Raw genomic sequence first — 23,635 nt, 5'->3', positions numbered from 1 at the left:
AGATTATGCTTGTGATGCTGGACTACGCGTTCAAGTTCCTAGCTTCCGGCTTAGTTATGGATACTAACAAGATACTCTGCACAGTTGGGTGATGCTGGACGAGCAAAAGGGGGGCTTCGTCCATCTCGTAGGTGAAAAATTGATCTATGCTTCGCCTGCTCGGACGGGTTTCGCTCTCACTACGCCACGAACATATCCGGGAAACGATCCACTGTCAATTCAGAGCAGTGCCGGCATGGTCTCTCTTACGAATCAGCGAGTGAGCTAAACGCTTCATTTCGTTGATTGCTTCCTGACCAGGATAGATAGTATACCTACCAGCCGCCTCGACACCACAATTTATGTCATTTTCTTGCCCGTTAACCAATCTGCACGATAGCCATGTCTCAGCACCGATGTTCGGACCAAATGTCTGGCAAGCAGTTGTACAACCGGTTGTAGGGGGCGGAATATCGCCGAACCACTCTCATGTTGAGATCAAATTGACCTTCAAAGAGGGGGGTGCCTTTGACTTCCATACAAATTTTGAGCGCATCAAGGAACGATTACACCAAGCCGTCGAAGCTGCCAGAGCGAGTGGCATTACAGGAAGTACCTCGAGTAGAGGTGCTGGGCCCATAGCTGGCGTCAACATGGATGCCGTGCATCTGGATGAGCTTCCGACATATCAAGATTCAGGACTTGATGCATTGGCGCCGCAACCTGCTCCGCCAACACCGCCGTTGCGAGCCCCGGTTCAGCGAGAGGATCCAGCGCCGTCTTTTCAGGAGGTTGTCGAAGGACGCGCCCCAGCGCAGAGGCAGAATACAATTCCGACAGATGCACCGCCTGGATACGAGGAGACACAGCAGCAGAGCATTGAGCAGGAGCTTGAGGCAAGGCTAGCAAAGGCTTCTTGATCTAGATTTGTGGTGCAATGGCGCGGAATGTTTTTTCGAATCATAGGCTTAGAAATGGAGCATGCACTTTCCGGGCACGTGCATTAATTGCAAAGCACACTTTCGAGACACTCTATGAGTCGAGTAACTTAGAGCTTCTGCTTTAACTGGACTGCAGTAGGATCCACTAGCCCAAAATTATCCTACGTTAGTCTCTTTTCAGCTGTGAGTACCAAAAGCTCCAGCTCCGAAACCAACGCCAATTGAGACATTATTCTTCCCCCATCGTCTCCCACGGTCTGCCCACACTCTTTTTGCTTTCCCATCACACTTCCCTGAAGCTTAAGATGGGGATCACCGACTTTTTCTCCGACCTCATGGCCACTGTAGGCTTTCATGAAGCTCACGCCGAAGCTCCCGCCGAGGAGGACGAAGACAACAAGGACGGAGGTGGTGACGAAGACAGAGAGGAGAAGTCAGTAGAAGGTGATGGTGGAGGAGAGAAAGCAGAGGAGGGAGGTGATGAAGGAGGCGAGAAGGAGGAGGAAGAAGGAGAAGAAGCAGAGGCTGAGGAGGAGGAGGAAGAAGAAGATGATGAGCCAGTAGATCCGAAACCGAAGATGGAAGCAGGTCAGATCCCTCTACTGCTATCCTACCGGGGGCCCAGAAATGGGCTGTGCAGATGAAATCCTCGACTGCCAGTCTGTGTGAGTCTTTCAACGCTGACACTCTGTCATAATTCACAGAATGCGCCAAATCTGCCCAATGCGCCCCATACAAGCACCACTACGATGAATGTGTCGAGCGAGTGACGGCCATGCACGAAGATCCAAATTACAAGGGACCCAAGGAAGACTGCGTGGAAGAGTGTAAGTTTTGGGAACCTCACTCCTCCCAGGCCTCGCGGTCTCCGCTGACTGGCATCGTCTCAGTCTTCCATCTCCAACATTGCGCAACGCAATGCGCCGCACCCAAACTCTTCAAGGCCCTTAAGTAAAACGATGAACGCCACGTCTGAGGGTGGCCCAATGCTCCAGACAGATACCTCCATAGCAGGGACAAAGGAAGAGCAAGGACAATGTCATCATATAAACTCGACTGTACAGCATTCAATATTATATTCTCTAAACCCAACGGACGTTCTCCGAAACATGTTTCTTGTTGTTGTGTTTGTACAAATACAGAATACAAGATATATCTATATATTTGTTGAATCCCAGACGCCGCTCCACGCTGATAGCACTCGCTGTGCCATGTGCTGGATAACCAGGCATCTGCTGAGAGACAAGAAAAAAGCACGAATACCTACACAAGAAAATATAGCACAGAGTCGACTTAGATGCTCAACAGCCATCTGCTCTCTATATCATCGTACCTCCCTCCCTTCCCCCCACTAAATTGCCCTCTCTTTCACCCTCAATATCCCCTTTGTCGACCTCCAACCTCCTCCTGACCACCCTCGCGCCCCTAAACCCCAACCACAGCGGCGCAGGCACAATCAGCATCGCCACCACTGCCTGAAACACCAACGCCCTGTGCATATGTAACGGCGGGCCCGCCCCTTCGTCTGCTTTCAACGCATTCTCAATGATAATAAACAGCCCGCCCCAAAATTGGCCGCCGGTCCAACAGACCGTGCTCCCCACCTCCGGTCCAAGGGGGTACGAGATCTCAACCAGAAACTCCAACGCCACAGGAACCAAGCCGAAACTCGCTGCACCAAGCACACTGAGGACGACGTAGGGGTAGACAAGGGTGCGACTCTCCGGCGCCCAGATGAATACTAGATAGCTGAGCGCGATGAGGGGGACGGTGATTTTGATGTAGAGGAGATAGAATTTGTAGCGGTCGATCAGCGGGGAGGAGAGGGCGGCGGAGACGAGGCCGACGAGGATGAGGAGGGCGCCGGCGATGCCGGCTTGCGTTTCGGTGTAGGCGTAGGGGTAGAGGAATTGGTTTAGCAGGGAGGAGGAGGAATTGAAGAGGGCGACGTAGGTCCAGAAGGGGAGGATTATTAGGAGGTTGGGGACGGAGGTTAGAAGGTTGTGGAGCGATGTAATGAGGGTGCGGGTGATGGCGGAGGATGAGGAGTGGGTGTTGTTGAGTTGAGTGTGAGAAGCGGCTGAGGCGCTGGGGGGCGTGGGAGGAGCGGAGGGGATAAAGAAAGAGGGGACGCAGGCGATGGTACACTGGGCAAGAAAATTAGCTTGGTCAGGTACTAAGGCATGTGAAGTTGCGAAGGCCGTGCTTACAATGATCGAGACGTAGAGGATCATGTTGGGGATGTCCGATGGTCTTGATGCCCAGAGAGGATTGATCAGTTGGGCTAAGGCGCCCCCGAAGGGATTGGCAAGGCTTGCGACAGCTGTCGCGCTCACTCTTCCCTTTGCACTGAACCAAACATCGGAGTACCGTGTGGGAGCGCTTAGAACGAATGGTTGAGCGAGCCCGACAAGAATCTGCCCCAACATCACCGCTCCAAAGTTCCCTGCTCGGGTACCTCCATATCGTATCCAGTTTCCTACCAGTAGTAGGCATGATGCCACTATTATAGCACCCTTGGGGCCCGTCTTGTTGAGACTGTAGATTGTGAAGGGAGAGGCGACGCAGAAGGAAAAGAGGAAGGACGTGCTCAGCCAGTTGATGGCTGTTTCGGAGGTAGCGAAATATTCGGCAGAGGTCTTGGACACTGGTGAGAACGATAGCCAGTCCCACGACACAACAATGTTGAGCAGTACAAGTTGCGACAAGCCGAAGAAGCGTCTTTTGTACACTCGATAGATTGTCTGCGCTGCATTGGATCGCGGTGAGAGATTTCTTTCGAGACCAAGGGCAGGATCGTCTTCGCGAGGGGAGTCAATCACCTCGAGATCGCTGGAGTTGGACGTGCTAGCTTCGTGACTGTGATACGCATGGGCTTGGCCCTTGCTGTGGCTGCTTGTATTCTCCATCGTTACTCGTTACGTTTGTCAAGTCAAGGATGGAGTCTGGTTGTGTATTGTCTTGACATGGTAGGTATTCTCGCGCTCCTTGTGGAGCATAACGCTGGCAAGACGAGTTCGCAGATGGTGGACCGGAATCCTATGCTGTTGCTTTAGTCGTCGTGTATGATGTACTCCTTACACCCAGACGTAGTTGATAGTACATGTCGATGAGAGGTGAGAAGCCCCGATCCGAAACTCGCAAAGACCAAAAGGGGTTAACATGGCCAAGTGATACTGACAGCAGTGCCATTGCAACACACCTCCATTGGCAACGGTTTTAGGGCTGACACCAATTTCAGCCCGCTGCCCTTCTACAAATATTTTATCGAAATTGACGCAGAGACGGGTCGAATGGCCGGATTAAGCAATGTTGGCATACAAAAAACTATTTAAGCTGTATCAATCCATTCTCTCCAAAACAGCACGAGCAACCTTTGAATACCAGAAATAACCTCTGAGATCTCAAATGCGAAGTCTTCTCTGCTGCGGAAAGGGTAGCCATTGTAGCCTGATTTCTGCAGGACCACCATGCTCGACTCTGGGAAGAGTGTGTGACAATTAATCGACGCATGCAATGTACAGCCTGCTAGTAATACCCGCTGCAGCACGTGACCTGGGACCCCATCGCGGCACGGAGCTTTCTTCGGTGGCAGGGCAAATCACTAACGCCAATGTACGGCGTAGGTTTATGCAAATTTACATGGCGCTGTCGTTGACAGCGTTAATGACAAGGCGGTGAGAATCTGAGCTGTCGATTGACCGGGCTCGTTCCGCGGGTTCGTTCTGCATGCATGTATTTTCAAGCATATATTGCGCGTACTGTGCTTGAGGTGCTGACGGAAATGATCTGCTCAGGAGAACTTCTCGGTTCGATTGCATTCGCCGAACTTATGGACTGCTGACGAGTTGGTGAGTGCACATCACTTCGAGGACGCCTTATGGTCCTTCTCCATCTACCCTGGACACGGACTTAGCGGACCTTAACGACAGACAGGAGCGGTGGGCAGTGGCTGTGCGGGTAACAGTCTCCAGGTGGGCCAGACGGGAAGACTGAAAACTCAACAGAAACCCGCTCGACGAAAGTTTGCAAAGAGGGATAACGAGGAGTCAATTTATGGCCACTGGTCCCGCTGAAGAGCTTTTCGGGGCCACACCTTTTGTCTAAGCGGACTGCTATGAAGGAAATTCTGCACGGGGTTTTCAGCGGAGTGGAGAAATACGCGTGGCGAAGTAGTGAATTCAGAATGATGGATACTGATACAACCCGACTCTCTTATAAAAATAGATCCAAGGCATCTGTAATTTCAACAACGGGAGTACTGATGATAGTGCTTTCAAGAACCAATAAGGAGAGCGCCAAACACAGGCTTGAGTCCAGGTCAGTGCGAGTCTGTTTGTCGCGTGAGACACGGGGCAGTTGGCCCAGCTTTGAGGACCTGAAGTCTCCAATCCGGAGATTTGCGATCCATGGTTCTCCTCCATCGATGTCGCCTGCTAGACCATATGTCTTGTTGGGAACCATGGAGTTTCGAGTGACAGCCTTCTCGACGGCCTTTGCTTTAGCCGAAGGAATACTCGAGTCCAAGGAAACCTGTGAAACACCCAGTCCACAGATTGCTGGAATCTCAGTCAAGCGTTCCTCGTCGAGCATTTTAGAGATGCTGCGAAGTGAACTCTCTCCCACAAATATTGGTCAAGTTTGCCCAAGAAGCCCCTGCGATTGAAACAATCAAATCAATACTCGACTTCTTTCAGATGAATCTACGATCTAGCGATCAGACTGCATTGCGCCGCAAATCATCGCTCCAACCGCCTCCAACACTCCCGCAGGGACTCTGCCACCCCCTCTCCACTAGCGCCAACTACCGGCTGCTCTTTGTGGAATCCTCACTTGTCAGTGGTCGTATCAGGATTAACGTAGAACCATATCTGCTCTCGCAATTCTCCCACAGGGCGTCGCCCCCAAATAAGAGGATGAGAGACCTCGCCTTGGTCGACGTTCTTCAGAAGGATCTCCCTCCCTGACCTTGTTGCTTTTGTAATGGAGGCCGGTACTTTGGCAACCCTAGTGAACTCAAGTGTCATTAATGCTGGTGGTCATGGTTTGCACCTTATACGATAATCTACGAGACCAGACACAGCCAATAATAGAATGCAGAAAACATCAAGCCTTCTTCTCGATCGTCTTTGGTTCATCCCTTCTACAGTATATCTGGAAAGCTTCGTATTCTGACTTTTTACTACTATACTCACAACTATCGTCATGACAAAGTACAACACAAACAGTCCACGGATTATTGCGATGACCGTTATTTTTGGCACTGCTTCTGTACTGGCTGTGGTTCTACGATTTGTCGCGAGATCAAGAAACAAAGCACAGTTTACAGCCGATGACTGGCTTGCACTCGCCAGTGCGATCACCTTTCTGATCTGGATAATTCCATACGTATATTGTATGCTTGACAATCAGCAAGGAGTACTTTTTAGCACTGAAGATATGCGCAGGTGCTGAACATGGTTCTGGCTATGATCTTACCACATTACCACAAGCCGTTTCGGTAGAATATCTGAAGGTTAGACAGAACAAAATATCATTATATGCATCTGCTCACAGCTTCAGGGCCTATACATTAGCGGTATATTGGGTGCTATACCAGCCACCTTAGCCAAGTTGAGCGTCCTCTATCTATATCACCGTTTGTTTCACCGCGATAGAAAACTTCGGATTGCAGTCAACATCGTCGGCGTCTTATGCATTCTCTGGGCCGTTGCTTGCACTGTGGGTATGGGGCTGAAATGTGTCCCAGTCGAAAAGGCCTGGCACCCTCGACTACCCGGGACCTGTTTCAGCTTCCCGGTTTTTATAGTCGCCATCGAAAGCCCTAACGCGTTCCTTGATTTTGTTATCGTTGCGCTGCCGGTGAGAGTTATTAAAGCGCTTCATTTATCGCTCCAACGCAAGATGCTGATTTGTATCGTATTTATCTGTGGGGGCTTGTGAGTGTACCACCTCCATTTCAGGTCATGAGTTCCATCCATCTTACGGATCTAGCGTGGGTATTATTGGATTCATTCGGATAGCGTTGGTCTATAGAAGAGATGCAAGTGTGTTCCGTCCCCTCGCTACATTTATTCACCAGACACTGATTATCATGGAGTGTCCCTTACCCGCCTTGGGCTCTGGGTCCTGGTTCAGCTTTCACTTGCGGTGATCTGCGCATGTCTTCCAACGTACGGGCCATTGTTGCCTAACGGAGCTTTCCTTTCTAGACGGCTCAAAGAGTGGTACTCATCTGTGGAGTTATTGCTTGGACGATGGCAGAGGTCATCTTGCTCAAATCTTAAAACGGGTCAGTCTCTGGATTCGGACGCTTTGGAAAGACCTCATGATAAACACTATGGAAACGTCAACGGCGGAGGCGACAACATCGTTCTTACAAGTGTGGTTGGTGGATGCATGTACCCTTCCGATCACGACAATGCTGAGCGCGATTACATAACGAAGTTTGTCAGGATCAGGCAGGAGATCGAGATAGTCTGAGCAACGGTAACGGCGCCCGTTGGGCGTGGCGGTTGATAAGTATCCCATACCAAGGAGTTCCTAAATTCTATACCCCGGCCCTAGCAAAGCTATATATTTTACACCTAGAAGTCTAGAGTGTGAAGGGCGGGTCACCATGGCATTAAGACCTGAAATCTCTCAATATCCTCCTACTGAGTTAAATGAGCCCTGTCTTCACCTCCTTAGGAGCATGCACAATGCCTTTGGTAGTCTGGGTGGTTCTGGGAACATCATGGGCCCTCTCCATGATCGAAACCCACTCTGGACCCACCGTCGCAAAGCTCACTCAATGCGAAACATAATATTGATCCTCAGAGCCAATAATATGCGCTGCGGGAAGGGTAATCGGTTGGCCCACGGAGCATGCTTTGAATACCACCAAGACTGGATGGATTGCAGCCAGGTATTGCTGAGCCTTGCGCACCATGTAGGTAGGAGCAATGGCGGCGCGCTGTTAGAAGCCAATAACAGCATAAATGGCCCCTCAGAAGCGATGCAATCATCCAGATCCTGCAGTGCGGAATGTAAGCTCTGTACTTTCATCGAGATAGAAATCAGATTGATTCACTAGTGGATGAAGAGACTCGATTCTTATAGGGTGCTAACTAAGTTAGGTTTAGCTGCGCCGTAACAGGCGTTATGCATAGAGTTGGACGAATGTCATCGAGGTGCATGTAATAGTTCTGCGAGCTGTCGATAAATTATTCATCATCCCTGCTACTGTCTTGGATGTGATACGAAGTTCGGGGTCAGGTCTCGCTGCCTTGATATAGAGACCCCAATTATTGGTAAGCTTGTTGGGTGCCAGGGCCCCAGGGTCCTGAATCCTTGGCAACATACCTGTTTTGGGGCTCGAATCCCTGGGGCCGATATGTCAAATGAGTAATCCTGAAGCCTAAAGTAGTACCAGAGGCTTGACCACCAGACCTATACGCAGATCCGGCTGACGTACCTTTGCTGTTTGTCCCTGCTGTGATTATGCAAATTACCTATTGAGGCGCACATTCTGAGAACGGAACGATCGGCAATGGGTTGATTTGGGGGAACGGGCAAGAGCCAGGTTCTACGGTGACTAAGAGCAGTTAATCTTCCCAAAGAAAAAGAACACACCACCAAAAGGACAGCGCTTGTGGGTTCTGAAACACACGTAACTGACATGTCATGCCTGTAACAGAACCTAACTTAGCGGAGCGACTACGCGACCGGCCTATCTTACCCGTCTTAAAGCAACATAAGAAAAGCTGCTTACTACGTACTACAAGTAGAAACCATACTACTAGTAGTTAGTACTGTTCCATAAATGAGATTGGGGCTGGGCAATTTTAATGTTGGTTTAGCTCACAGATTCACTACTTGCTTCAATCGACTCTTTAAGGCTGAGGGAGAGTCCAAAAGAGGCTGGGCTGTACTGGCCTTTGTACTACCCCCTGATCATAAAAACGGTCCTTCATGAGGTCTCATTGGCCGGAAAGGACCTCTCTGTACTGACTTGGGGGTCTGTTCACGAAAGGCTATCCAACTTCTCAGTGCTACTCCTGTAGCGATCATCAACTACCAATCACGATTTCACCGCTCTGCTGATCACGATCGTGTGCATCAAGTCGCATAAGCATAAGCCCCATAACTTGGTCGGCGCCATTGAAAATATCGTCTGGAGATTGTGGGAATGTAATCCTTGTCAACCACGAACTGACAGTCGGCTCTAGAGCTTTGGGTATGAAATCGACCTGTTCTACGTCACCACCAAAAGGGTCGCAATGTTTTCATTACTACGTAGTAAGTCATGATTCTTGCCGTTTGCCCTTCTGGCTCAACCTTCCCACCAGTATCAGCGTCGATTACTTACCTTATGTCTGATTCCAATCCTGGTATATGGGCCGTCTGAGTTGCGGTGATAATGGTAAAGAATCTACAGGCATTGCCGCGATGTCCCTCGCCCTTCTTGAAAAGAAATTTAAGCCACAGCTTGGTCTTGGCCGGCGAATAACTGCGCACTGCAGCAGCCACCAATTTTCAAGCAGCCGCACCAGATTGATAGTTACAGAGTCTCTTCGGCACAGGACACTGAAAGAGCGGTCAACTACGAGGTCCTTTTCCGAAATGCAGAGTCTCTAGCAGAAGTGGGCGCGCTTATCGTGGATGGCTTACGGACGAAATCGGATAGACCTTGGCTATGGAAAAGGAGAATATCTCGACCAGCCGGCTAATGCACATATACGGCGTGGATTCCCTTTGCGGTGGTGGAGGTTCGGACATGGTTTCGGAGGGTCATTGGTGCTGAGGTCACAGTCTTTGAAATCTTGGTAATGAAGTATCACCTCTTTACTAATAGGACACATGGTGGCGCCGAGAAGTCAGTTTGTGACGGCTGATCTGAAGAATGATGCGGAGTGAACGTGTTGGCTCTGTGCAGATGAGCACATCGCTGGCCGTCCAATCTAGAGTGGTCAAGGGGAGTCTGGGAGTCTGGGTGGAGATATCATTGATTCGTATGATTGACAAGTATTGCTAGGTGTTTCCAGTGGTGCTGTTGTGTTTGTAATTCTAAAGCTTAGATACATAATTCTGGCCAATCTCAATCTTTGGGGCCAAAATGATCCAACGAGTTACCAAAAAGGGTGGAACGGTTCATCTTATCGAAAATAATGAGTTGCTTTCAGCAAAGGCAGTCTGGTCGGAGAATCCCATCATTATTGTCAGAAGACCTTGGCCCTACTAGGCAGACATGCGGACCTTGGCAATCTCCATCAGCCTCCAACGTGAACATCGTTCAGGATCAATTGAAATCTGCCTCTAAGAGGAGAATCGGCGGCATTGAAGCTTCTACGGGCATGCAAACATAGTATTTTCCATTACAACATCGCTCCTTTGCACTTCGCTTCCATCTTCAGCGCTCGAGTGAGTCTCTGTACGCCCTTTACCCCTGAACCTTTGGCACCGTCATGATTTTGAGCCGGAATTGATTACATTCTACGCCTCTAAAGCTACAGTTTGGTGAAGAGACGTCTCTTCCGTCTTCGACAGTCAATGCCATAACTTCAAGGACAATGCGGTCTTCGCATTGGTGACCAATCTTGTAGCCTCATATATCTGGGCTAGTTCCCAATTACACTCCTTTCCTTGACATAGGATTGCAGCTATGCAAGTGTTCGGCTTTGGCAAGAAGCGGCCTGCGGTCAATGATAGCCACTCGAATACTTTAAATGAATATAGCAAAGCTCCCTCTCCTCCTGAGGCTATCACCGGTGCGCCACCTGCATTTAGAGGTCAGTCCTCGTCACCTGCGCTTATGAGAAGCCCATTCCCAGAGTCATCGATCGATAGCAGGAGTCATGGCTCGACCCCGGTAGGCTCAGCAGCCCTTGATCTCCTAAGCGACATTACTGACGTTCTCCAGGTCAGTCGAGTACATCCTCAGCAAGCTCATCGCAACACCAGCGATCCAGTCGCAATGCATCTACTTATGGAGACAGCGATGGTCGATAGCAAGGCATTCGAAATACTCTCTTTCGAAGAGGTGGAGGAGTTGAAAAGAGAAAAAGCATCACTTCAAAATCGCATAGAGGCGACAAGACGAAAGCTCGCCCTGGAAAGAAAGCTGAGAGATGCTGCGCAGTCTTTGAATAGATTATACTCGACGAAGGGGCCTAAGGACAATGAGGGGCTAATGGTCGATGGTTCGCGGAGATCGCCCGAAAAGGCAAGGGAAAGCCTCGGAAACCGCTCAAGTTCAGACGATATGTTGAATCGGGCTGATGACGAGTTTGTAGTGAGTAATCGAAAATGTGATGGTTTGACGCACGATCTGTCCAATATGGAGAAGCGCTCTGAAGAAGTGGAAAAGCGTATTCTGGAGCACACCGCCGGGATACTACAGTTAACCCATAGAGGACTCAAGAAGAATGTTCGCAACTCTACCCTACCGAGGAGTCCTGAGAGCATGGCAAGCATTAATCATAAGAGCATGACTCATTTTGACGGCCTTGACGAGTTCGACGATCGAAGTCTGTATAAGAGTCTCGAGTACTTCGACGAACATAGTGGAGGAGATCGAAAGGCAGATTTGCAAATGCTGGAGCATACCGAGAAACAGCTAGATGACATGAACAATCGGTTACGCGATATGGTGCTTCAAGCGGACCCGAATCAACAGATCAATATGCCGCCGCAAAAGCTTACTAGCCCGGCAGCACAACAGAGTGGCGCTCAGATACAGGCGCATCTGGACTACCTGGGTCGAGCACTGGAATCCATGGAAGCAGCTCAATCACGGACTGTCCAAGATGCACAACGGGAAGTCTATGATTCAGAAGACCAAATGGAAGATATCAACCTCCGTCTGCACGACATGCTTCAGAAGACGAACAACGTTGTTCAATCTCCATCAGGGATTGCACCTGACTCGAGAGGCAAAAGCCTCCAATCACAACTCTCCTTCTCTAACATGGTTTTAGAACGTCTAGATCAGCGTGTGGAGCATCTAGTCGAGCAGAAGGAAATCCTATCGAGGCAGATCCAACAGCAAAGGGAGCTCAATTCGAAGTCTGATGCCCAAAGAGATGCTCAAATCATGGACTTGACCAATGAATTGTCGAATGCAAGGCGCCAACAGGCTGTCCTTGAAGAAGAGGCCGAGAGATCAGCAAACCAGATTCATCTCCTTATGGAACAATTGGACTCGGCGCGTCAGGAGTCCGTCCTGCTTGACCAAAAACGGCAATCAGATGACAGAAAAGTTTTACAGGCGGAGAAGGATGGCAGAAAGAAAGCCGAGGACAATCTCACCAAGCTGAAAGGAATCTTGCAGGCAGAAAGAGATTCCAAAAAGAAAGCTGAGGACCATCTCGCCAAGTTGAAAGGAGTACTGCAAGCAGAAAAGGCTGCCAAAGGGCGGGCAGAACAGAGTCTCTCCAAGCTTCAAACAACATTACAGGAAGAGAAGGACTCCAAGTCACGAGCGGAAGAGAGCTTAACCAAATTACAGAGCACATTGCAGGCTGGCAATGATGCTCAACGGCAAGTTAATGAGAACATTGCTCAGCTACAAGCTGCAGTGCAAGCAGAAAAGGACGCCAGAAGCCGTGCTGAGGACAGCCTAGCTCAACAAGAAGGGTCACTGCGACAAGAGAGAGATGCTCGACGGCACGCGGATGACACGCTTACACAATTGCAGGAAACACTTGAAGCCGAGAAAGATGCCGCGAGGAATCTCGAAGGACAATTAACGGAGGTCCAAGGAGATCTGGATGAAGCCAGAATTGACAAAGCACAGGCTGAAGCCGAGGTTGAGAGATGTCGCAATGAAATCAAGGACCTGGAAAGTGCTGTGGTTCGAGCACAGACTGACCTTACCGTGGTCCGCGCCGAGTTAGACGGCGCATATGGAACCCGAGCGCAGAGAGCAGCCGATGTTACAATGAACCCGGCTGTGCAGAAAGAGATTGATGACCTCAACGACAAGAACACTTCGCTGCAGAATGAAATCAACTATCTCAAGGGCCAAGAGTCGGGCAGTTCTGAGCTCAAGAACAAGGTTGACGTACTTCAGAAAGAGCTGAAGGAGACCATCGAGGACTACGAGCTTATGACCAAGGCCAGCATTGAGTTTGAGAAGGACCGCGAGCAACTTGAAGCCGCGGTGGATACCTTGCGAGAAAAGTGCGAAGCTCTTGAAGCACAGTTGAGTGATGAGAAAGTCAAGTGGCTTGGTATGAAAAGTCCAGGTGTTCAGGGCCCCGGCAGCCCTTCCACTTCGACCATGGTCTTGAAGAACGAGTTCAAAAAGATGATGCGAGACACCCGGGCCGAAAATCTGAAAGCTCTCCGGGTAAGACTCTTTTTTGTTTCCACACTATTGTGACATTTTGCTGATGTCGATCCAGGCGGAGCAAGACGAACGAAGAAGACTTGAAGCGCTCGTACGAAGTCTGAAGGCTGAGCAGCAACAATCTTCTCGACGAGCAGCAGGAGCGCCAACTGCAAACGACTCAAAATAATCCACACTGCGCCCAGGGGCACCTTCGAAATTTCCATCCACTACACTATACATCGCCTTTCTATGACCAGCAGGCATCAATATGGCGTATATATGGTGGGAGGACTACAACGAGTCCATCGCCTGTTATTATGTCATTGTGCACTGGACATTATCACTGCAAATTATATTGCCTTGGACAGATCTTTGATGAAGCTGATGCGAGACGAAGATGAAGTCTGCACCCCATGGACGTTTTGGGGACCAAGAGTCGACAATTTTACTTTGTACCAAAACCCACCATGAGAGGTGCATGTTGATAAAATCCGTCTCAGGTAGATTGGTTGATGTATGAGGTGTTACAGGCGCGGTTTCATCAAGAGTTTCTCTTGTCATACTGTTGTGTATGCATGAGCTTGGCATAACAAACTAATGCTTGAGACGCGGGCAACAACAATACGATATCAGCATATATAATGATGAATACTTGCACACACACACACACCTCGTTATTTCCGTCCACTGTTCAGTTTTTTCAAACCCGCTACACAATGCCAAGCTTAAAGGAAAAGCATTCTGCGGCATCCAGTCCCAATTCATCAACCACAAGGGTAATGCCTGCTGGGCAACATACTACACGTGTGCACTCGATACATCCAGACCCGGAAGACCCCAGTATTAGCCTGGGAAAGAAAATAGCAAGGTCACTTACCATTTATCCTCATCCTGAAAACGTGGTTAGAATCCGACGACTGCTGGACATGTATCGGTTTGACATTGAAATGATAGAAATGAAATCTGCTCATGCAGACATGAAGATGCTCACAGCCGCGGCTTTCGTCTGTGATCTTCCATGTCATCAAGACCGCTATGAACCAGCAACACGAGCCTTCATGAACAGGAGGCAGTACTGGATAGAGCAAGCGACAAAGGTAGTGGCGCCTGCACTTCGAGAAAGGGTTGAAGCACTTCAAGTGATGCTGTTCATGGTCAATCGACCACAGCTGTTTCAGGAGAAGATGGAGGCTTACATATCTCGATTTGTTATCGATTAATGTGTCCATGATGAGTCCATGATGAGTCCATGATGAGTCCAATGCGCCATATGTGTAAATGTTTGATCCGCTCACTGGTGTGATTTGGACGACTGTGGCGGCTCTTGAGAGCTCTTTCCATGCTTTTTGGTGTGGCCCTGGTATTTTCATTGCGCCTGCTGGATCAACACAGACGCTCTCATTGTCTTGCTCGCGTCCCGTTGTCCTCATCTTTGCTCTATCATATCATTCGTTCTCCTGTTTATCAGCGTGTTTCCCTTTGGATGATATAGTTCTTCGGGAGCATTTTTTAGCATTGCAGATATTTGTGAGCTCCGAAGACCATCTCAAAACAACATTGTTCGACGCATTACTACATCGATGGCAGTAACAAGCACTGTCAACCCGGGCGACTACTCCCCTCCCCTTGAGAATCTCACGAACGAGGCCCATCGAGCGCGAAGCGCACCATCGAAATCCCTACGGCGGACTCGATCTTCTCGGGCTCTCTTCCATTGTCTGGACTCTTCCGAATCAGTTCCGGACTTCAACAGTTCGATATGGGATGCAGACATTGCTTGTTCAGGAGATCGTGCTACAGAAAACAGCCCAAGCTCACCCGATATATCGCCAACGACATCCAGACATCCACAAGCTGATCCATTTCCGTCCTTCTCTGTCGTCCAGACATCTTCTCTTCCAGCGAACTTGCCCTTCCAGACTCCTTCGAACACTGATTTCCAACCTACGCAGCTAGAACCGATCGCTGAGCAGCGAACCCTCACCTCATCGGGTCCATCTTTCGCCCGAACTCGACTGAGCCAGAGCCCGGCACGGAGGGTCAACATCGTCCATCCGCAACAGTCCCTTCAGTCCATTCATGTCTCGCAGCGACAAATTCCTCCCTTGCTACCGAACACGTCGCTGCCTACGCGGCCCTATCGCCGTCGAGCCTTCTCACTGGATGATCTCGATTGCCTCAAATTTCCCTCTCTTGATTGTTTTGTAAGAAGCACAAGGTCATCTATATCGTCGTCTTCAGATCCTGAGCTGCTTGCTTCATTTGGCGAGAGATACTCTCAGCTAGCCGAGCCTCAACAGCCTTCTTATCCCGGTCCGGAGCGTACACCCACTCCACCAGGTGTGCCATCGTTCGGCAGCCCCGATGCTGTCAACTTTTTCAACCAGCCGCCAGCGCGTTTCTCGTCTTGGTGGCGCATTGGTAGGCCCACGCAGCCTGTGCCATCGTTCCCAGATACCTCGGTTGCCGCAGCGGCACTTGCAGGCAATCTAAGTTCGCCGTCTTCTCAAGCCGCTAGACCAAGCGGCTTGCTCCATCGTTTCATCCTGTTCAACATTGACTTCTCTTCGTCGCCTTGGACGACACAGCCACGGAGAGCATCTCTGCCTGCAGGCGTCCTACGAGCCGACGATGGAACGTTCGTTCGCGGTAGATTTGGTGGCAGAGTCAGTGGACATGGCATCAGCAGTCGAGGGCTTGATAGCCATCCCATACAGAGAGCGGTTAGTGCAGCAGGAGGAGAACGGAAAGATGCTCCTGCTGAAGGCGGTGGCTGTATTAGGTCTGTAGGGCAACCGGAGAGTATTGCACAATCACAAGGTCATCAAGACACAGTGATGAGTGGTGCTGTACATCGCCCTGCTAGCATCTCTTCACGGTTAACTACATTGTTTAGTTGGGAGAGTCGAGCTACAGAGCGGTGGAGGGAAGAAGTAGCTGCCTCAAGAGAGGAGGTTGGGCGACCTCAGACAGCAGTGCCGCAAGAAGCCGTGGCACAAGCCCAACCAGCAGCAATGCTACAACATCAACCAACAACACCGCACGAAGCACAAGCGTCTATCGTCGTCATCGGCGACGACCTCGCAGTTGGTCTAAACGAGTTGCTGCATCCAGATTCCGACAACCGCGCCATATCCCTGACCCGACAAACACCGCTCGAAAACAACGACGACGACCTCGCAGCTGGCACCAGTGAATTCCTATATCGAACTACCACGAATTCCACCATCCGACCGGCCCCCCAGAACTCCCTTGAGAACAATGAGAATGGCAATCATGCAGCAACTAGACCCCCCTCAGCCAACGAGAACGCGGACAACGAGAACGCTACCGCCCACACCACTCCTTCTCCGTCCACATCTACTCCTGCGCCCCAAAAGGAGAAGGAGTCGGAGTCAGGGCTCTGGCACTGCATCCACTGGTTCTGCATCTGTTGCTGTGAGATGACGGACAAAGAGTGGGATGGTGGTGGCTGGTATGGTGCTGATCGGCCCTGGTTGAGGAGCGCTGCCCGACGGAAGAGGAGGGAGGAGGAGAGGGAAAGAGGAAGGAGGGAGGAGAGCAGGGAGAGGAGAGATGAAAGGGATATTGAGAGGTGGAGGGTCGAGAGGGAGATGCAGGCTCGGAGGGAGGAGAGTAGCCGGAGGGAGAGGAGGAGAACTAATGAGAGTTTGGGGTGGTGTGGAAGTGGTGGTGGTGGGGAGGGGAATGTGGTTGGTAGCGGGAGCGGGAGCGGAGGCGGGGGCGGGAGCGGGCCTGCGGATGGACAAGTGTGGACTACGCAGGGACAGGAGGGCCAGGGTGTGCTAGGGATGAGATATCGACCTGGTGGGAGTAGAGGGTAAAGAAGAGAAATGATCATTGGAGGTTGATGGGAGAGTGGATACATTCGTGGATGGTGGTGGCGATGCTTCAGACCTGGCATATCCCGTGCATAGATAGATAGACAGATAGGCCCTTTTTGGATCTTGTCGCTCTTTATGATCAGCCCTACTCAACTAGTCAACCGATCGTCCATCCGTCCATCCGACCACAATACAACATTTCACCTCTACAGTCTACCCGAGTCACGCGCTCTATCCTATTTCACCTTCCCATTCGGCTTTTGCCGTACCCCCTAGGCCTCAGAAAAGAAAGAGAAAAAAAAGGTAACGCGGATAATGAAGGGAATGCTCTTTTGGGCCGGGAAGACGGGTATTCTCAGATATCCAGAATTCTGAACGAGCACGAGCTACAGATGAGATCTGAGTCGCGGCGTTCAAGGGGAGGAGAGGATGGATTGATCCAGCTCCAGCTCCAGCTGCGGCAGTCCTTTGATAGCGCCTCCTTCAACCTGTTGGATGACCTTTCTGTCCTTTGAAGGGGGGCTGGTCATGCTCTATCTGTGTCATGAATTTTGGTGCTGTGCATTTCGGAGCGAGTGGGTTGGTTGGTTACGTGTTCGGCTTTTCGGGGAAGGGGAGAGAGCTTTTTCCGATTTGATCATCGTCGTCATCGTCATCGTCATCGTCATCGTCGTCACTGTCATCGTCGTCACCGTCATCGTCGTCATGGTGCTGTGTCATCGTCGTCGAGTGGGTTGGTTGGTTACGTGTTCGGCTTTTCGGGGAAGGGGAGAGAGCTTTTTCCGATTTGATCATCGTCGTCATCGTCATCGTCATCGTCATCGTCGTCACTGTCATCGTCGTCACCGTCATCGTCGTCACCGCCATCTCCGAACTCTGTCTGGGTGGCCTTTCTCCTCTTCCTCCTCATATATTCTTGTAGAAAGAGAGACAAACAGAAAAGGGTCGGAAGACATGGATCAAGCCAAAATTAGAGCAGTAGGGGAAGAGAAAAGGAAGCAAGGTTGTGATTCATTCTTTCTTGGGGTGATCGAAGCCACAGATAGGAGAAGCGACTGGGGTGGGTTAAGAAGCGGGATGAGTGATTATGTAGTAGACCCTGTTCGAAGCTGGGATTTCAGCGTCTACGAGCGTGGAAGCTGTTCGACGTTAATGTTGACGTTTTGGGATGTTGGGATGTTGGGATGTTGGGATGTTGGGATGTTGGGATGTTGGGATGTTGGGATGTTGGGGAACAGGATATATCATCGTGGTAGATTAAGTAAAGCAATGTTACCAGTAGTGGATGTGTCTCTACTCTCAGGATTCTGGCTGTCAGTTGATTGGTTGATATATCAAGGGTTGGGATAGGCCATCAATTCAGCTCCGCACGTAGCCTTGCAGGCAATTCCAGAACCACTGACTTGAAGAGCGCGACGTACTCGGTATTGCTATGAAACCAGCAACAACTCGACACGCCCTCCACTTTCGACTGCTCATCCAGTGGCAGCCTAAACCTTCGCCCTCACGCAGATGACTTCCTCAGACCTCTGTCAGAATCCCTGCGCATACGATACGTATCTGTTACGTATTAGCAGGTTGATACAGGGGTCCCCGCATGCGAAACGCACGAAACGCTCTTGTAACTTTTACGCCCTGTTATTTATGGCAGTGAGCATTGTTATACGAATTGAACGCCAAATGCTGTTTCTGAGCTGTTGCAGTAATGCGCTTCTATAGCTATTAGTGTGAGCAAATGCTCCTCTTGATAGGAGTAACTAAATCAATTCAATTGGTATCTCCGTACGCTATTTGCTACATCCTCTAACAACCTCATAGACCATTACAAGCTCGTGGCAGAGTTCCACCACGACTATACCCTGCAAGTGGTCCACAAGTCGGACCCTGCTAGTGGCAGGCGAAAGATGACCATCAAGAAAAGATGGTACACGGTCAAGCGAATAGGGAAGGGCGCATATGGAACCGTGTACCTGGAACGAGAGGAGACGGACGGTGTCGAGAGTCAGCGTGCTGTAAAGCGAGTACCAAAGTTGTTGGCTTCAGGCGCACCAGTGGATTATAGTAGGGAACTGTTGGCTATGGCTCTCCTAACCAAGGTATGTCTCTCGGACAGGAATTTCATTGCGATAGTTTCCCCTCGTGTGTTGTTGTTAGCGGGTCCATGTTGCCCTCAGGCTGTATTTGTTCCAACGATTTTGCAAAAGTGCTACAAGCCTTTGCAAAGGCAATGGCTTTAATGGTCAAAACCAAGACCCGCAATTACCCCTTTGCTAATAACTACCTTAGCACGAGGAGGTATTTGTTCTTTTCCATGGATGGTATGAGTCCAAGAATAGCATTTATCTTGCAATGGAGTACATCCCACACGGAGACCTGCAGCAATGTGTCCGATCCAGGCTTCCTGAAGACGAGGCGAAAGCCATCACAACGCAAATATTGGAAGGTCTTTGTGTCATGCATGAGCGTTCTATAACTCACCGTGACCTTAAGCCTCAGGTACGAGTCATTGTTTCATTTCTTTTGCTGAATATACTGACTGTCTTGACTGCGTAGAACATCTTCGTTGTCAGCCCAGGCCCGAATTGGTGGGTCAAAATAGGAGATTTCGGCATCTCGAAACGTGTTGAATCGAGCGACACCGCTCTTCGTACCATCGCAGGTACCATGAATTTTATCGCACCAGAAATTTTTGGAATCTGCGAAGGGAGCGAATTTACATCCGAATACACCAGTGCGGTCGATATCTGGTCCCTCGGATGCGTCGCTTATGTTCTTTTAACATTGAGCGTTCCATTTTCCAACAACCTCGAGCTTCGCAAATTTTGTCGTGGCAAACTTGACTTTCCAGTCCAAAACTTGCAAGACAACAAGGTCACAATGAATGCGCTTTCGTTTCTGAAGCAGTTGCTCATGGCCGAACCCTCTCAGAGGAAAAGTGCACAAGAAGCCCTTACTTCGCCCTGGCTTACCGGTGGGTCGACGAGGGAATCCGGCGAAAAGTCGTTGGACGTGCGTTGGTCAAAGGCAGAAGATCAGCCAACATTCGCAACCTCGAGCAGTAAGATTCTTCAGGAATATGGGAAACGAGTAAGACAAAGACCGGTGAGTAACCTTGAACGTTCAAACCCCGAGTCGCTCATCCGCTGGTTGAAGGATCTCCCACTGACCTGACCGCAGCCGCAAACTATAGTACGCCTGATGGCATACAATCTCGACAACAATTATCCTACAATAACATTGTAACACGAGAATATCACATTCCAAAGATACCTCCCAATTGGCAGGCCCGTAAGGAAGCAGTAGATGTTTCCATTATGCCAGATTCCAGCAGCGGCGGACTAGGTGATTCGAACACAGCTCCCAAATCCACTTCAAACAAGACCGGTCCGGCTCTTTTGCCAGTTTATAACATTCAGCACCCATATGACGAGACGCAGAAAACTCTGATTTTAGAGCAGACATGGGGTGCGGAAGGAGCAAGACACCATGACCTTGTACAATCCAGGACAGGAAAAATCTCTACGGAAGATATCTATAAATTCTTTGAAGCTGCTTCTCAGGGCGATTTAGAGACATTGGAACATTTGATCCACATCGGAATCGATGTCAACACTAAGAATCCTATGAAGATGGAGGCAGAACAGTGGCTCAACGTTTGGGGCCACGAAAGTATGTTTTTTTGGGCTAGTAAAGTGTTGAACTAAGTTAGGTGGGGGAACGCTGCATCGGCTGTCATGTTTCGGGAAACAGCTTTACATCGTGCTATCATATACAAACAAGTGGACGCAGTTTCTCTTCTACTGGATCAAGGTGCTGATTGGCGCGCCAAAGATTCCGCCTTCGGCGCTCCTGCTCTGGTATGGGCAGCGGCTGCTGGTATTGAAGCTTCGGTTTATAAGCTTCTACGAAGCGGGGCGGATGTGGATGGAACGAGCGTTTACAACCGTACAGTGATGCACATGGCTACAAAGAACGGTCACGCATCCATATTTACGCTGTTACTGGGGCGAATGGCGAACCCCGCTCCGCGAGATGATATGGGAAGAGCACCCATTCATTGGGCAGCTGAACAGGGCCATGCTGGAGTTGTTCGAGCTATGATCTCAAGCCCAAGGGTGGATATAGATGCAAGGACCGAAACTTCAAAGTGCACTGCGCTTCGCTTAGCCGCTGAATCAGAGTTCACGGCGCTTCACTTAGCCACTCACGGTGACCATATAGAGGTTGCACAAACCTTGCTCACCAGTGGAGCCTTCGTCGATGCTCGGGGATCCCATGGTTATACACCTCTCCACAGACTCATCCAAAATCGGATGTATGATACACAGGCTCGCTTAACGTTTATATCGCTGTTGCTGGATTACGGCGCTAATATCAACGCGGAAACCAATGATGGACATACAGCGCTTGACTTCGCATGCAAATCTGACAAGAAGTCTTCGAAAAAACTTCTGATACAGAGAGGAGCAAGACACGGCATGAAGGATGCTATGAAGTAGAGGTCAGCGAGCCAAAGTACCTAGTGGATCTGATGTAAGCACTACGTGAGGATGCACATCAGGGGCAGCCGATGGCTCCCACTTCTCCCTGAATCTTCGCCAATGCCTTGCCTTCTTTTCCCGTCTCTCTCGCTCTCGCGCCATCGAAGGCAAAGGGCCGATGGCACGTGCCAAAAATAATGATAGTTCTCGCATCCCCTATTAACCACCCACTCTTTTCTAACCTCTATAGCTCTACCAATTCTGCTTCAAATTATCTCAAAAATGGCCAGATCAAACAAAACCGACCGCAGAACCTGCCGACAGGCTCATCCCTCGATTTCGTTGAGTCCTATAGCTGAGCGACAAGCAAATACTATTGTTGATACTCCACGGCGCATGCGCCTCCTTTGCGACGCGCGTTCTACAGCAGGCAAATTAACTCGGAAGGAGTTATTTAAGAAGCATAATATAGCAGAAGCAACAGGCTATCGAATCCTCAAATCAAAAATAGCGCGCCGAAGCGAACAGATCCATAATCGAGGGCGAAAAGCTGTTTTAGCTCCTCACGAACGTGATGCTATCGAAACAGTCAAAAATGCTTCATTTCGCTTTGGAACTTCTACTTATTTAGCTGTGGCAAGCTTACTTGGCCTAGCTAATAGATCTGAACGTGCTATATAAAGAAATATAGCTGAATATAGAATAAGTATATTTATAACGTAATAAAAAAAATTTATATATTAAGAATTAATTAAGAAGCACAAATTATAAGGATTTAAATATTAATATTAGTATTTAGATAACTTTAAACGTTATTACTATAATAATAAATGTTACTTTACTTGTGTCTTTTAATAACAAACTCGAATCCATTATTATTGTAATAAAAATGCTTGAAATACGTTAGAAAAGATCTAATTTTGATTTAAACAAAGAAATCAAATTTAGCATGTGTTTATATATATTAAATGGAATTTCAAGAGTCAGCTCTACTTTTATTAAGGCTTAGGAGTTAGAGGACGTCTAATTTAAGCAGATTATTTAATGTTTTTAAACGATTTTATTACTCCTAATTAGGAAGAGGATTAGATACTTATAAAGGATAATAATAATGCTCACAGCACCTGTCACGGCTGTCATGCTTGTTAGCCGCTAGCGCTAGGGCCGCCGGGTATTGATTAGCACTACGCGTTAGTAAGGGGCATGCTCGCTATATAGGAGCGACCCCAGTGCCATCCTCGTCAGCTCTGCAGTCTTAGAATAGCACTCAACATAGGCTGAAGATCTCACGCACTTGTCGCCTGCTTCTAACGTAACACGTGACATTATCCTAAGACTGCTCTTTGACTGGAAACGGTCGTTAAACTATCGACTGCAAGAGATCTGTATCTCTGGACCCGTTGCCAGCTCATTCTGGGTCGGTGTTGACATTTGAGGTTAGACTCGAGTTTAAAGCAAGCCTCTCTGACACCCTCTGCGCCCCTGATGAGGTTAAAAAAGATAAAGAGATTCAGACCTCTGAATTCAAATAAGCGGGATCCTCGTACCTAGTGAGTAAAAGAACAGGGTGCCCTGTACACATATATATAAGGACTCTGTGGTCAAGGCGGAGTATAAACATAGGGTCGACATACTCTAGAGCTGTCGGACAGCTGCCCTGTTTAAAGGGGCTACTAACTTTTTCCCTATCTTAATAATCGCGATACCCTCTTAGGTCCTGTCGTATTTCTCCTCTGACTTACGTAATACTCTATTAGAGCTAAGCTATACATTAATAATAGTAATACTTATTAGTGACTAGTTACTAATATACAAGAATGCAGAGGCAGCTGCCTAATTTAATATAGCTATCTTTAACTTATCTAGTCCGATTAGGATTAATAACCTTACCCCTAATACTAAGACTAATTATTAAAATCTTATCCTATTCAATATATAGGAACTAGAAACAAACCTTAGCCTTAAGATACTTGCAAATTATTATTACTAAAACCTAGATCAGGCGAAAAAGACATTAGAGTAGCCAACTCCTGCTTATTAAAGACATTAACTCTAATAATATTAGATTATAACTCT

The 23,635-nt window shown here is 49.0% G+C and overlaps 9 protein-coding genes across 9 annotated transcripts; 6 read left to right on the top strand and 3 right to left on the bottom strand.

Annotated features, from left to right (window-relative positions):
- Window positions 1-395: 395 nt before the first annotated feature.
- Window positions 396-899, top strand: EPUS_08983 (uncharacterized protein; the record flags this gene model as incomplete). The annotated part of the gene is made up of 1 exon (XM_007787684.1): window positions 396-899. One exon carries the CDS (start codon window positions 396-398, stop codon window positions 897-899), a length of 504 nt encoding a protein of 167 aa, XP_007785874.1.
- A 326-nt stretch (window positions 900-1,225) lies between these two features.
- EPUS_08982 (uncharacterized protein) lies at window positions 1,226-1,875 on the top strand (the record flags this gene model as incomplete). Its single annotated transcript, XM_007787683.1, has 3 exons — window positions 1,226-1,508; window positions 1,625-1,747; window positions 1,811-1,875. 3 exons carry the CDS (start codon window positions 1,226-1,228, stop codon window positions 1,873-1,875), a joined length of 471 nt encoding a protein of 156 aa, XP_007785873.1.
- Window positions 1,876-2,239: 364 nt separating this feature from the next.
- EPUS_08981 (uncharacterized protein) lies at window positions 2,240-3,829 on the bottom strand (the record flags this gene model as incomplete). Its single annotated transcript, XM_007787682.1, has 2 exons — window positions 2,240-3,067; window positions 3,131-3,829. The coding sequence occupies 2 exons, from the start codon at window positions 3,827-3,829 to the stop codon at window positions 2,240-2,242; spliced, it is 1,527 nt and encodes a 508-aa protein (XP_007785872.1).
- Window positions 3,830-5,135: 1,306 nt separating this feature from the next.
- EPUS_08980 (uncharacterized protein) lies at window positions 5,136-5,513 on the bottom strand (the record flags this gene model as incomplete). Its single annotated transcript, XM_007787681.1, has 1 exon — window positions 5,136-5,513. One exon carries the CDS (start codon window positions 5,511-5,513, stop codon window positions 5,136-5,138), a length of 378 nt encoding a protein of 125 aa, XP_007785871.1.
- Window positions 5,514-10,563: 5,050 nt separating this feature from the next.
- EPUS_08979 (uncharacterized protein) lies at window positions 10,564-13,420 on the top strand (the record flags this gene model as incomplete). Its single annotated transcript, XM_007787680.1, has 2 exons — window positions 10,564-13,251; window positions 13,307-13,420. 2 exons carry the CDS (start codon window positions 10,564-10,566, stop codon window positions 13,418-13,420), a joined length of 2,802 nt encoding a protein of 933 aa, XP_007785870.1.
- A 529-nt stretch (window positions 13,421-13,949) lies between these two features.
- Window positions 13,950-14,453, top strand: EPUS_08978 (uncharacterized protein; the record flags this gene model as incomplete). Its single annotated transcript, XM_007787679.1, has 1 exon — window positions 13,950-14,453. One exon carries the CDS (start codon window positions 13,950-13,952, stop codon window positions 14,451-14,453), a length of 504 nt encoding a protein of 167 aa, XP_007785869.1.
- A 360-nt stretch (window positions 14,454-14,813) lies between these two features.
- Window positions 14,814-17,078, top strand: EPUS_08977 (uncharacterized protein; the record flags this gene model as incomplete). Its single annotated transcript, XM_007787678.1, has 1 exon — window positions 14,814-17,078. The coding sequence occupies one exon, from the start codon at window positions 14,814-14,816 to the stop codon at window positions 17,076-17,078; it is 2,265 nt and encodes a 754-aa protein (XP_007785868.1).
- Window positions 17,079-17,666: 588 nt separating this feature from the next.
- On the bottom strand, window positions 17,667-17,988 carry EPUS_08976 (uncharacterized protein; the record flags this gene model as incomplete). Its single annotated transcript, XM_007787677.1, has 2 exons — window positions 17,667-17,754; window positions 17,825-17,988. The coding sequence occupies 2 exons, from the start codon at window positions 17,986-17,988 to the stop codon at window positions 17,667-17,669; spliced, it is 252 nt and encodes an 83-aa protein (XP_007785867.1).
- A 994-nt stretch (window positions 17,989-18,982) lies between these two features.
- On the top strand, window positions 18,983-21,577 carry EPUS_08975 (uncharacterized protein; the record flags this gene model as incomplete). The annotated part of the gene is made up of 5 exons (XM_007787676.1): window positions 18,983-19,174; window positions 19,365-19,574; window positions 19,632-20,184; window positions 20,256-20,747; window positions 20,910-21,577. The coding sequence occupies 5 exons, from the start codon at window positions 18,983-18,985 to the stop codon at window positions 21,575-21,577; spliced, it is 2,115 nt and encodes a 704-aa protein (XP_007785866.1).
- Between the last annotated feature and the right edge of the window lie 2,058 nt (window positions 21,578-23,635).

The sequence above is a fragment of the Endocarpon pusillum genome (genome assembly GCF_000464535.1).
Source record: "Endocarpon pusillum Z07020 unplaced genomic scaffold C692915, whole genome shotgun sequence".
Lineage (NCBI taxonomy): Eukaryota > Fungi > Ascomycota > Eurotiomycetes > Verrucariales > Verrucariaceae > Endocarpon > Endocarpon pusillum.
The sequence above is the reverse complement of the archived record's forward strand: the minus strand, read 5'-3'. Positions and strand labels throughout refer to the sequence as shown.